This window comes from Cavenderia fasciculata (genome assembly GCF_000203815.1).
Source record: "Cavenderia fasciculata unplaced genomic scaffold Scf_Dfasci-G-o-80e12.f1-5, whole genome shotgun sequence".
NCBI classification, from domain to species: domain Eukaryota; phylum Evosea; class Eumycetozoa; order Acytosteliales; family Cavenderiaceae; genus Cavenderia; species Cavenderia fasciculata.
This window is the reverse complement of record NW_004457735.1, coordinates 1,178,797-1,192,778: the sequence shown is the minus strand read 5'-3', so window position 1 is coordinate 1,192,778 and position 13,982 is coordinate 1,178,797. Positions and strand designations below refer to the sequence as shown.

At 36.7% G+C, this 13,982-nt stretch overlaps 4 protein-coding genes across 4 annotated transcripts; 3 read left to right on the top strand and 1 right to left on the bottom strand.

Moving 5' to 3' along the window:
- Positions 1–403: 403 nt before the first annotated feature.
- On the bottom strand, positions 404–6,814 carry abcC6 (ABC transporter C family protein; the record flags this gene model as incomplete). Its single annotated transcript, XM_004360961.1, has 9 exons — positions 404–2,222; positions 2,304–3,826; positions 3,917–4,092; positions 4,201–4,472; positions 4,563–4,676; positions 4,758–4,897; positions 4,990–5,123; positions 6,537–6,556; positions 6,741–6,814. 9 exons carry the CDS (start codon positions 6,812–6,814, stop codon positions 404–406), a joined length of 4,272 nt encoding a protein of 1,423 aa, XP_004361018.1.
- A 174-nt stretch (positions 6,815–6,988) lies between these two features.
- btg (anti-proliferative BTG domain-containing protein) lies at positions 6,989–8,101 on the top strand (the record flags this gene model as incomplete). The annotated part of the gene is made up of 1 exon (XM_004360960.1): positions 6,989–8,101. One exon carries the CDS (start codon positions 6,989–6,991, stop codon positions 8,099–8,101), a length of 1,113 nt encoding a protein of 370 aa, XP_004361017.1.
- Positions 8,102–8,295: 194 nt separating this feature from the next.
- Positions 8,296–9,412, top strand: echs1 (enoyl-CoA hydratase; the record flags this gene model as incomplete). The annotated part of the gene is made up of 4 exons (XM_004360959.1): positions 8,296–8,413; positions 8,471–8,662; positions 8,740–9,260; positions 9,347–9,412. The coding sequence occupies 4 exons, from the start codon at positions 8,296–8,298 to the stop codon at positions 9,410–9,412; spliced, it is 897 nt and encodes a 298-aa protein (XP_004361016.1).
- An 889-nt stretch (positions 9,413–10,301) lies between these two features.
- colD (colossin D) lies at positions 10,302–13,431 on the top strand (the record flags this gene model as incomplete). The annotated part of the gene is made up of 2 exons (XM_004360958.1): positions 10,302–10,642; positions 10,719–13,431. The coding sequence occupies 2 exons, from the start codon at positions 10,302–10,304 to the stop codon at positions 13,429–13,431; spliced, it is 3,054 nt and encodes a 1,017-aa protein (XP_004361015.1).
- Between the last annotated feature and the right edge of the window lie 551 nt (positions 13,432–13,982).

Genomic DNA, 13,982 nt, shown 5'->3' with positions numbered 1-13,982 from the left:
GCTATCTTTTCTCTCTCTCTCTTAGAGTTGAACGAGAATACAAGGTGAAAAGATCAGGTTGACATCCAACACAATGATCGAATGCGGGGATGCAGGAGAGATGTCCTCAACCAAAGGGGCAGGGGAGGGACCCTCCCCTAAAGTTAGAATACTCTCTCTAATGAATACCATTTTGAGTGTAAATCGTGGCCCACTTCGTTTGTCATTTCGAACCCGACGATTGGAGCTCCCAAAGATATTTACAATTGTTGGGTTCAACGTCCTCCTCTGACATTTTGAAGATTTTAATGTGGTACCAATATATCTTGTTAATCTAAAGGGACAGGTCCTTATCCCAAGGAAGGAATAGGAATGATGATGGGGTAATATATATATTACTAATTATATATAGCATTAGTTTTTATTAATTTGATTTAATTTCATTTGGAATATGACCTCCAGGAGTAATGTTGTTGTGGTTTGTATCCAAAAGATGGGATTGAGCTTGAATGAGTTGAGTGAATTTGGAAGATGGATTTTCGAGTAGGACTGTTGGATGGTCATATTCAATGACACGGCCGGCGTCGACTACGAGGATCTTGTCACTGTCAATGATAGTGTCGAGTCTGTGAGCGATGGTCAGTACGGTGGAATGCTTAAAGTTGTCGTGGACAACCTGCTTGATGATGGCATCGGTGTGGTAGTCGAGCGACGAGCTGGCCTCATCCATGAGGACGACCTTGGCATCACGCAAGAGTGCACGTGACAGACACAAGAGTTGCTTTTGGCCAACCGAGAAGCCGTCGCCACCCTCGTCCAACAGACTGTCGAGTCCATTGGGCATGGCCTGCACAATCGTCTTGATTTGTGATTTCTCGAGTGACTCCCACAACTGCAGGTCAGTGTAGAGGTTGTAAGGGTCGAGATTCATACGAACGGTGCCGGAAAAGATAAACGGCTCTTGTGGGACGACACCGAGTTTGGAGCGCAGGTCCGACAGGCCAATGTCGCCAATGTTGATGCCGTCAATCTTGATGACGCCCTTGGAACATTCGAGCATGCGAAAGAGCGCCACGCCAATGGTGCTCTTGCCCGCGCCCGTACGACCGACGATACCGACCTTGTTGGACGCGCTAACACGCAGGGTGATGCCGCGCAGCGACGGCTCCATGGTCGGGCGGTAGCGCACCTCGACGTCCTCGAAATCGACGACACCGTATTGCGGCCAGTTGGCGGGCGGACGGTTACTCTCGACGACGCGGGCACCCTCGGGCTTGGTGTTGACGTACTCTAGCACACGCTCGACGCTGTTCATCTTGACTTCGAGCTCGGTGTACTGACGGATGGTCCAGTTGAGCACACCCGTGAGTCCAATGGCACTCGACACGGCCAAACCAGCTGCACCCGGGTTCGAGCTAGCACTCAGCATTGAAAAGATAGATGATAGCAGGACCATGGCAGTCGAGAGAGCTTCGAGACGTACACCCAACCATCTATTCACCGAGAAACTATGGTAAAATAGACGTTGATTAAGATCGATACGACTGGACATTTCCGAGGTGAATCTAGCCTGTTGACCAAACCCACGTACCGATTGCAACCCATTGAACGTCTCTGTCAACTGAGAGTAAACTGGACTACGAGCAATACTCTCCATTCTCTTTAGTTCTCTTGAAGATGCACGATACATCTTTTGAACATAATTGTATACAAAGAGTAATAGTATAAAAGGGAGTAAGATCCAAGGGTTGACATAAATCATAATACCAAGTGACAGGATGACATTGGAACCACAAAAAAGAATATCTGAAATGGCTTGTACCAAAGTTTCATCGATATCATTAATATCCTTTGAAAATCTATTTAAAATACGACCTGCAGGATTACTGTCAAAGAATGCACAACTACTATAAAATACGTTGTTCAAAAGCTTGTGATGGAGTGATTTAGATGCATTCCAACCCATACTAGTAATGATAAGATGACGGACTGTCAAGAGTGCAGCAAAACCAATCAAGAATCCCATATACACTAGTAGATAGAATCGAGATCCTGGTTCTGGTTGAATACTATGATTTGACCAAATGACCAACCAATAATCTGATGATTGCCAAATTGCCTGACTCGAAAAATAAGTCACAAAAATCAATACATACAACCATGTACTTGCTCCAGATTTAAAGTAATTCAAGTAAATATCCTTTTTTACTTCTCCTTTTGATGATTCTTCTTGTACAAATAATCTAAAAATATTATAAAATTAACATATATAATTAATAAATGATTTGATTTGATTTTGATTTGTTTTTTTTTTTGATACATACTTTGCTTTTGATTTTAATATATTATTTTCATCAGTTGTATCTTCATCCATGTAAATGCATTGATCAATATTAATTTCTTTCTTTTCAACATGATGATGATGATGATGAATAACTGGAGTTGATGAAGATGAAGAAACATTTGCTTCATCAATAATATCTTGAAATACTTCATCAATATTCTCTTGATCAATATTTTCCACGCCATTTTCTTTCTTTACTTCTTTTACTTGTTCATTTTCACTAGTTTCTCCATCATTTTTGTTGATTGAAGATAATTTTGATTTTAGGATTGATTCAAAATCAATTTGTTCTTTTAGTTGACGATAAGTTCCTTGAATGAGTTGACCTCCTTGTTCGACGACGACAATGTGATCTGCACGAGGAAGGAATTGAAGTTGATGTGTGACAAGTACACGTGTCTTGCCATCCATCATACCAGTGATACAATGGTCAAAGAGATGTTTGGCAACCTCTGAATCGACAGCACTCAATGTTTCATCCATAACGTATGAATCGGCATTGCTATAGAGACAACGAGCCAATGATATTCTTTGTTTTTGACCACCACTAAGGTTGATACCCTTTTCACCAATTTCCGTTAAATCTTTGGCTGCCAATTGAACAAGATCCGGTTTGAGACAGCATGCCTCAATCACTTTAATATATCTTTCCTTGTCATACGGTTTACCAAATAAAATGTTGTCTCGCAAACTACCAGACACCATCCATGCTACTTGAGGAGTATACCCAATCGACCCGGGAACATACACTGTTCCACCCAACTTTGAAATCTCCCCAATCAGTGCAGACACTAGTGATGACTTGCCTTCGCCGACCTTTCCAACAATGATGGTCAGTTTGCCATGAGGTGCAAGGAAATTAATATTCTTGAGTACCGATCGTCTTCTATCTTCAATACCAAGTGTCTCTGCGATTGGCAGCATTTCAACCATCATTAAAGAATCGGCTCCATCATCCAACCCCATCTTGTCATCTTGATTATCTTTTTCTTTGTCTTGTTTCTTTTCATTTCCATTTTCATCGATGTCGAAATCATCAAAATTAGAACTATCATCCCAACTAAATTCTCCATTTACAATTTCAAACCCACCAAGTGAACGTTCGGTAAGTGACTTGGTCGATGTCTCTGGTGCATTTAAAAATTTCTCCAAACGTCTGCCCGATGACAGTACCTTGAGAAGACGTTGACACCCTTCTGGCAGTTTGTTGATTGGTTCTCTGAGCAAGACAAATATAGTCATGACTGTAAATGCAATGGCAGCTGTCAACTCGTTACCTCTAATCGTATAGATTGACAATGCTACAAACAATACCAATCCATTACTGAGTTGAATGATGGTTTGATCAATCGACCAAAAGAAAAATTTCCTCCATTGCGCTGCCATTTGATGATCTCTATACTTTTGAATACGATCAATAAATGATTGTTCCCAATTATACAACTTTAAAAATCTAATTCCATTTATAAATTCTCCAATTAATTTAATTCTTTCATCTGAAAACTTAAAGAAAAGAAAAGAAAAGGTTAGTTTAGCACATTATCTATCTATTTAGTTTGTTTATATTGTTTGTTTGTTTGTTTGTTTACATACATCAAGTGAAACTAAAAAATATTTTGTTACTTTTGTACTTGTAAAAGTACTAAGTGGAATCATAAGAGCCATCACTAGGAATCCAAAAAATCCAGCCAATCCAATATAATAACATAACAATGCCAATAATAAAGTAACTTGTAATGGATGAATAACTAAATCAACACAATTACTCCCTAAAATAAATAAATAAATAAATAATTAAATAAAATAAATAAATAGATAAGGTTAGACACACACTTTGGTGAAATGAAATGATTGTTGTTCTTTGTCTATATATTTACAAAAATAATCTAAAAAGTTTTCTATATCAACACTAACAAGATTTAAAAGTTTTCCAGTGTAGGAACGTTTAGAAGTGTTGTTTAATCTTAACATCTTTTGAAACACAATTTTTGTCAATGATCCTCTGACTTGAAGGGTAAGTAAAAGTCCATACCAATATCCATGTTGCAATCCAACTGAATTGAGTGTACTAGATACAAACAATGCAATACATAGCAACCATCCTTGCCAACTTGGATAATCTGATTTGTTTTGAATAAATAAAATAAAACTATAAAAATATATATATATATATAAATCATATTAGTACATTCATTCGGTAATAATAAATAGGTCGGTTGGTTTGGAATATTATACAAACTGTTGTAAAATAAAAGGTGTAATTAATGAACCAAGAACTGTAAGTAATCTAATGGCAATGAATCCTTTGCTTTTAAAAACAAATTGTTGATAACATTTTCGAATAATTGCGTTTCTATAATAAATCAAAAATATTATTAGTAAAGATATAATTATAATTATTTCCATCTTATTATTCATTTCCATGGACACTTACTTTTTACTCCAATCAAAATCATCTAATTTTTTTGAAGATGTTTCAACATGAAGGAATGATGGTGATTTTGGTATATCTGGTAACTCTAATGCTCTTACAATGCCTCTATCAACTGTTTGTTGAGCCCATGAAAAACTAAGCTATAAAAAATGTGAATGTTAGATGTTAAAGTATAAGTATTGAATCATCAATCAATCTAATCTAATCTAATCTAAACAGGTGGTGGTTATACCTTTTGAAATATATTTGCATTGTCTTCAGGTGAAAGATCATTAAATCTTGGTTTGGAGAGATATGGATTATCTTCTTGTTCTTGCTCTTGTTGTTGGTTGATGTTTGTCTCATCGGAGTTTGTCGTTGAAACCTCTTGAAGAGGTTTATAAGATTTGGTTTGAAAAAATAACCTTATCCTATCCATCCTCCTACGTATGTATATTTATATATATATATGTGTGTGCGTTGTGTTACTCAGTCAGTATAAATTCCTGTCTGTTATGTCTGTCCTGTCTTGTCTGTTTTGTTTGTTACTCAGAATGAATACATATATAAAACCTCCTCCTAACTATAAACTAGATTTATTTGTCTATAGTTATTACTAGTAATTGATGAATATGAATAAAACGTGAATGAAACAACACAATACTCCTCCTCCTACTTGTATAAGGTTCACAGACTGGATGAGAAAAAGAAGGGAATGAGACATTGTTGTATTTGTGAGACAGACATGGTTTGTCTTTCAAATTTTCTCAACAACTCGACGATTTTGGACAATTCGTTAATTGACGGTACGAAGAAGCACCTTCTATCACCATCTGTGATGGACATCCATCATATTAAAAGCAAGCACTCTGCAGTGGGGTAGCAGGGGTTGTTTAGATTGCTCGTTCACAACACACAGATACAAAAAACCACCTTCACTTCTGTTTTGATCAGAAACCCTAGAAGAAGAAGAGAGTGGAACAGGCAGCAGATATACCATACATCTGAATAGTTGACAATACCCCACTAAATGTGAGATTATTATTAATAATTTATATGAATAAAAAAAAAAGTAGATAGAGAATAAATAAGATAAGATTACTTGTTTGTTGGATAAGAATAATAAAAATGGATGAATGAATGAACTCATGATCATAGTGAGGTTGATGATCTGAACGAATAATCCTTGAAAGCTACCCAATAATTATTTTTATTTTTATTTTATTAAATTATTTTTTCGATTCTCAAAAAACTGATTATTTAAAATTGTCAGAAAAATTAATCATCAACATTTAATATATTTTTTATCTATCTTTTTTATCTTTATTTTACACTATTAATCTATTTATTTATTTGTGAGAGAAAAGTGTGCGTGGATATATATCTATCTACAAGTAGCAGAAGTAATAATAATCGTTTAGCACTCCTCTACAACAAACTCAAATTAACAGATTTTATAAATTATAAAGAGACATCAACAACAAGTTATTATTATTATTATTGTATATAAATATCAGTCATACATCAAACAACCAAATCAAATCAAATCGAATATTTATTATTTATTTATTATTATTATTATTTCTGATCATAAAAGAAATCAATCCTCTCCTATTATATATTTTAAACGTTTTCAGAGCCCACTTCAAGCTTAAGTTAGCAGTTTAAATATGTAGGTATAAACATTAACAAAAGTAATAATAGTAAATAATAGTAAATAATAGAATTCAACAAACAAGTGAATATGTTTAAAACAAACTTTGAATATGACAGTACAAGAGAAGATCTTCTCTTTTCTACTCTCCAACATACACAACACACTAAAAAAAAAAAAACTACTACAACTCTTTCAATAATAATAATAACTTATTCTTGTTATTTGTTAATTGCTGCAGCCCATATTACACTATTGGGGAAACCAATTTTTAATTTTTTTTTTTGTTTTTTAACTGTCACCCTCAAATAAACGGTTAGAACAACCAAAACAATATTAACACAACTTACGACGACAGTGAGTGAACTGTCACCTGACAACCAGCAGAATAACCAGCAGCAGCAGCAGGACAACCAATATACATTATATCTTCGTTTTTGCTAACATATAAAGCTTATTATTATCACTATTCTATTTATAAACACTATATAGTAAAAAAAAGTAGAAGTATAATAATAATAATAATAATAATAGCAACTATAATAACAAATTAAAAAAAAAGAAAAAAAAAAAAACTCTATTATCAAACTCTTAGTAAATGACCCCATATGCAGAAAGTGGAGGTAGTGACAGTGGTAGTTCATCTTCAAGTTCAAGTCATGGAGGAGGAGGAAGCAACTCGTCATCATCTAAACCAGTATCGATACCAACCGCAACCAATGGACTAAACAACTCTAGTACAGCAGCAACAGCAGCAACAACTCTCAACGCATCAGGCAATGCGTTGAATCTATCGGGGGGTACACCCAACCCTTCGACATCGCCACCACTCTCTGATATTGAGCATTACCTCAATACCACGTATTCTGGCGAGCTTCCCGAGTTGGTGGTGGCTGCGTGTTGGTGGGCCGACTCGCTCGGCAAGCTCAATGTGACCATCCCCAAGGACAACCTCAAACGGTTCCGAAAGGAACTTATTATGGGTCTGAGGGAGCGCATCAGAGGACATTGGTACCCCGAGACTCCGGATCGCGGACAGGGCTACCGTGCAGTGGTGTGCGAGGAGACAACCGACCGTCTGTTGATCGACGCTGCGCGACGATCCGACATCCACGGCGACTTTAGATCGTTCTTTAAGCAAAACACGACTATGTGGGTCGACCCTGGCAATGTCACCTATAGACATGGCAAACATTATGAAAAAACCCTCTATCCGCTAAACTATTATAGCACCAAAGAGGGCAGCGTCGTTGGCGCTGTTAGCATCACCAGCAGCGGCGGCAGCAGCAACATTATCGGTGGCGGCAGCAGCAGCAATAGTGTAAATAGTAGTAGCAGCAGTATCAATGGAATAGGCGCTGCTACTAGCAGCAACAACAACAATAGTAATATCATGGGTAGCAGTGGAGGATTCTCTATGAACTCCTTTTCAAACTCTCTCCTCAACAATGTAATTAATCAAACACCTCCCAGAGGCAATCAAAATGTAACAAGAGTATCATCACCATCGCTTTCATCAAACTCGGCTCCATTTTCTCCATCATCGCCACTTGTATATCATCTCTATAACCAATCACCATCTGTATCTCCACCAGCATCACCTGCCAAAGATCTCTATCCCCAAAATCAACCAAATAACAATTCCAGTAATCCAAATGTATATTCAAACTACAGAACTAACACTCCAATAAAGTATCCACAATATTCTTAACCCCCAAAAAATAGAAAGATTTAAATAGAGTAGACAAGAGCTAATGTTTGAGAAGAACAATACTCTGACAATTTCCGACCGATATTGTTAAAATTAAATTTTTTTTTTTTTTAATGATGATCACGTTTTTTGACCATTCAAACTCAAACAAAAGAAAGATAGATATAGAGTTAGATTACATTAGAGAGTTAGAAATGTTGAGATATATTGGAAAATCAATTGCTTCAAAGCAATCACTTTTGAATCAAAGTACTTTGGTTATGACAAAGAATTCTTCTTTCTGTACTACTTCAAGTATGTTAGAGAGTAAAAGTAATTAATTAGAGTTGGTGTAGATCTTACTAACAACGACTTTTATGTTTCACATAGACACATCAAATTATCAAAATATTTTAACAGAAAAGAGAGGTCGTGTTGCTATTATCACTTTAAATAGACCAAAGGCATTGAATGCTCTTTCTGATGGTTTGATTGGTGAAATCAACATTGCAATGAAACAATTCCAAGATGATAAGGATATTGGTTCAATCATCATTACTGGTAGTGAAAAGGCTTTTGCTGGTATGTAAAATGATGAAAGAAAAAGAAGAGATTAAATCAAAACTCTTTTACTTATTTATCTGTATTTATTTGATTAGCTGGAGCTGATATTAAAGAGATGGAGAAAAAGACATTTGCAGATGCATACAATGGAGATATGTTGGCTCAATGGCACGATCTTACAACCATTAGAAAGCCAATCATTGCAGCTGTCAATGGTTATGCTCTTGGTGGTGGTTGTGAATTGGCCATGATGTGTGATATCATCATTGCCGGTGACAAGGCTGTCTTTGGACAACCAGAAATTAAATTGGGTACCATCCCAGGTTGTGGTGGCACTCAACGTCTCATCCGTGCTATTGGAAAATCAAAGGCTATGGAATTAATCTTGACTGGCAACAATTTGAATGCCGTCGATGCTGAACGTGCTGGTCTCGTCAGCAGAGTCGTTCCAGCTGAAGAATTGATCAATGAAGCGCTAAAGACTGCCGACAAAATCGCTTCTTATTCACAAGTTACTGTTTCCATGTGCAAGGAAACCGTCAATTCAGCATATGAATTAAACTTGAGAGAAGGTATCAAATTTGAAAGAAGAATTTTCCATTCTACTTTTGCTACTGTATGTTAACAAATAATAATAATAATGAAAGAAAAAAGTAGAGGTATTTTTTTATTAATCATTTTTTTTTTCTTTCAATTTTGTAGCATGATCAAAAGGAAGGTATGAATGCATTTGTTGAAAAGAGATCACCATCTTGGTTAAACAAATAAATTATATAAAGAAGAAGTAAAGTAAAAAAAAATTTTAAATGTTTAAACCAAACTATGTAGTTGGTGTGTAAACTTTACAGTAATAATAATCATAATAATTTTTTACTGCACTTCACCAAACCACCTCTATCTACTCTACTCTATCCAATTGTGTGAAAGTTATCATTGCAATCAAGATGATGGTGATGACCATATTTTTGATGATGTTTGCCCACACCTTTGATATCCAACTTGAGATTATATAACAATAATAATAATAATGTTAAAATACCAGCACTAGCACGACCGATCACCCACCATTCCAATGAAGATGGGGTATATAGTGATTTTGTTTTTTCAAATCATATGCATTCGACGTGATAGACAATTGTTGCATTGTAGAGTACTGGGTGTCACAATAACAATTCTATTTGTTTTGATTCTACCTACGGCTCATTCGTTGTGTTGGAGAGTTTTGTCAATTAGAGGTTACCCATATATCATAATGAAGAGAGAGGGATGATGATGATGATGATGATGATCATATAAACAATCCATAGTTAGCAATGATGAAATCAAGTACTTGCTATTGTGAAACATATTTTAATCCTCCTTCTCTCATACAACATCATAAAATTAATATTAATCATCAGTGATTGACTCTGTCTGACTGATAGCTTGTTTAATAATCAGTATTAATATCTATAGTTTTTTTTTATTTATTTAAAGGATTCTTCAAAAAAAAGAGAGAGACATAAAAATACTAATTGGTTGGAATATTAAGTTTCCATCCTAAAACGAAAAGGTAAAATTGATCAAATAGATTCAAATATTAATCGACATTGGATTAACTTTAGATTATTGACATTGGTTCCTTTTTATTATAAATACAATATCCTTGTACTATAGGATGAGGAGAATAGATAGTTTAAAAATTTTATTTATTTATTTATTTATAATATTTCTAAATGGATTGATTGGAGAAACTTATGCTAGAGATTTTGCAGATAGATTATCATTGAATCCTGTAATGGGAGTACATAAAATCGATGAGAATCTAACAGTAACTATATCATATCCAGATGGACAGACAGAACCAAATCTTTTGGGTATAAATATTCCAATTGGAGCAGCTGCAACAGACAACACAGCCATTTCAAAATTCTTTTCTGGAAATTCAATGATGGGTTTAATTGCTCATTACAATTGTCCAGAAGATAAAGAATCTTGTGTAAATTTTAATTTTACAGGGTACGAAATAGAAATATTAGACATCTATAGTTTTTGATATTTATCTATCTATTTATATACTTTTTTTTTTTTTTAGGAAAACAGAAAATAGATGTTTAATTATAGCATCAGTTGATGGATTTGATTATGTAACACTTAATGGTACATATGGATCGGAAACATTGACCATTGATAAATGGCAAAAGATTGGAAATGGATCATTTTCAAATACGTTTGCACCTGGTCCTAAAATCGAAGTTCATAATGTATCCAATACGCAGATTGGGTTGGGATGTATGATCAACGCATCGACAAATGTCAACTATGTGGTTTATCGACCATCGGCACCTTTGGATTTTATGCAAATATGTTATCAGGCGCTTAGCAAAGCGTCCGAGTATGTATTCTATGGACACGTAGATTGTGGAAGCGAATTTATCCAGACACAGGCACCTATTCGTGACGTGTTTGTCATCACTGGTTATGCATTTATCGACCGTGGAAAGAAGGGAGTCTACAGCCCGTCCTATCCACCAATCCCAGGCATCACGGTCAGTTTATTCAACCCCCTCGGGGTACAGGTTACGGACAACCATCAAAAAATTGTCGAACCCACCTATACCGACAGTTTGGGTTACTACTTTTTTGACAATCTCATCAGAGGTGCCTATATCGTCCAATTTGAGTTCCCAGAGGATACCATGTTTACCAAACGTGACCCAAGTCAAGCCAAGCCACTTACAAGCAAGGTCAACTCGCTGGGAAAGGCCGGTCCACTTGGTTTGGCAACCACCATTGGTGGAGTGCGCGCCAAGAAGCCCGCCGAAGCATCTTTGCGTGGTGATTATGTCCTCCCATGGATCAATGCTGGTATATTGGTCACATTTTATGGTGATGTCAACGGAACCATTTTCAGAGACTACAATGGAAATGGTATTATGGAGACGGTCGACACTGGTTATAATTCGGTCGATCCTCCCATGGCAGGTATCACGGTTGCATTGATATCCACAGAAGATGGTCGTGTCGTAGGTACTACAGTTACCGATGCCAATGGATCCTATGAATTCAAAAACGTTACTGAAGCACCATACACTATCAAGGTGATTGATGCTCCTCTCGGATGGTACTATTCAAATGCACCACTCTCGCCATCGACCACTTTTATCAATGCCGCCGGTCCATCACCACAGCCTGGTGCAATCGACACTTCAATCAACTTTGGATTGAATGACGATGACCATTTCTGCCAGGCTACACCTAGAGCTGCCTTGGTATGCTATGCCAAGGAAGACTTTAACGGACCAAATGCAGACGACCCCGTCCTCATTTCGTTCCCCATCAACAGTAAACCAAATCTCTACACTGCCAACGTTGGAAATGATGTCTGGCATCTTGCCAACCACTCTGAGATTGGGTCTGTCTATGGTGTCGGTTATCACAGAGCTTCGGGCGATATCTTTACATCGTCATTTATGAAATACTTTTCTGGTTTTGGTCCAAAGGGAACCGGTGCCATTTATCGTACGTCGCCTGGTAATGGTCGTGACATTCTACCAACGACCGCTCTCTTTTTTGATGTCAATGCAGAAAAAGGTGCAGACTATGCCGGTGCCAATCCACATCTTGTCCCCATTCCAACCTATGATGAGGGTTATAGTGACATTTTTAAGATCTCCTATGGTGATTTGGATATTGATGGTGATACCATGTATGCAGTACTTCTCAGTACCAAAGAACTCTTGACCATATCAGTCTCGTCGCCATCCAACTATTCTCTCTCGCCCATCTTTAATCCATGTGGAAACGATTCAGCTGATTGGCGTCCATTTGGACTTGGTATTGATTCACATCACCAACTATACATTGGTGGCGTATGCTCGCAAGAGACGTCCTCCTCGGGTACTCCACCCATCGGATACATCATTGCAAATGACCAGGTATTCCTACAGGTTCCACTCGATTTCCCACGTGCCTGTAAACTATTTGGCAATGGTTTCTGTATCGATGGAAACTATGCTCCGTGGTCCGATGTCTTTTTCGAAAACCAACCAGAGATTTCAGACATTGCGTTTGACGGTGACAATGCCTTTATCGTATCGATCAGAGATCGTGGAGGTGACCAAGATCTCGAGATTGGAACATCGGACATTCTCCGTGTCTGTCGTCTGGACAGCAACAGCCCTTGGCTCATTGAAAACAACGGTACTTGTGGTGGATCCGTTGGTGCCCATCCCTTCCCAGCCGGTTACATTGGTCGTGACGATGGACCTGGTGGAGGAGAGTTTTACGACGACAACTTTTTCTTCCCAATCGATCGTACCGGACATGACAATGTAGCTTCGACCGCTGGTTTTGTCATCCCAGGTTACTCGACGTTCTTTGCCAGTTCGTTGGATATCGATACGGTTGGACAGGGTGCAGTCAAGGTATGGAGCAATATCAACGGTACTCGTATCGGTGGTTACGGTGTCTATGTTCCAGAGTCGAAAAATTCCAACTTTGGAAAGGCTGGTGGTCTTGGTGATATTGAAGTTATGTGTATTCCCATTACCAGTGTATTAAATCATCCAGTTGAAAGAGATAATAGTAGTGATAGTAATGGTAGTCAATCTGGTTCATCAAGTCAACCCTCATCATCAAATGAACCATCTTCATCACAAGCAAGTAGTGAAGGTGGAAATGGAGGAGGTGGTGGAGGTGGTGGAGGTGGTGGAGGTGGTGGAGGTGGTGGAGGTGGAGGAGATGGTGGATCAGATCAAAATGCATCATCTGAACAACCAGCCACATCATCAGAACAACAACCATAAATCGAAATAACAACCAAGTTAAAAAGACTACCTTTCTTCTTTCTTATTTCTTCTTCTGTTCTTCTTCTTTACTTTTTTAATTTTTTCATTATTGTTATACAAAACAAGAAATACAATAAAAGGAACACAAACATACAAACAAACAAAATATCACAAAAGATAATTTTTAAAAGCTTTTTTTTTTTTATTAATTTTTTTTTGTTTTTTTTAAAAAGGAGAGGAGGAATAAATATTTGATAGAAAGAGAAAGAAAGAAATATTGACGTAGGGAGGGTGTTTTTCTTTGTTCATGGGTCCATAATATTTGGGTTATTATTATTATTAATTATTATGTTGATATTATTTTGGTTGTGGGTATGGACTTTTGGTAATTATTATTGTGGCAATGAAATGGGAATGGAATTGGTTGTGGTTTGTTGTTGATTATTAAATTAATTCTCTTAAGATGAATCAATCTAATTTGTACGTAAAATTTAAAATTAATATTATTATTATTATTATAATTATTATTATTTGTTGTTATTTTTTTTTTTTAGAGTTGTCGATAACTC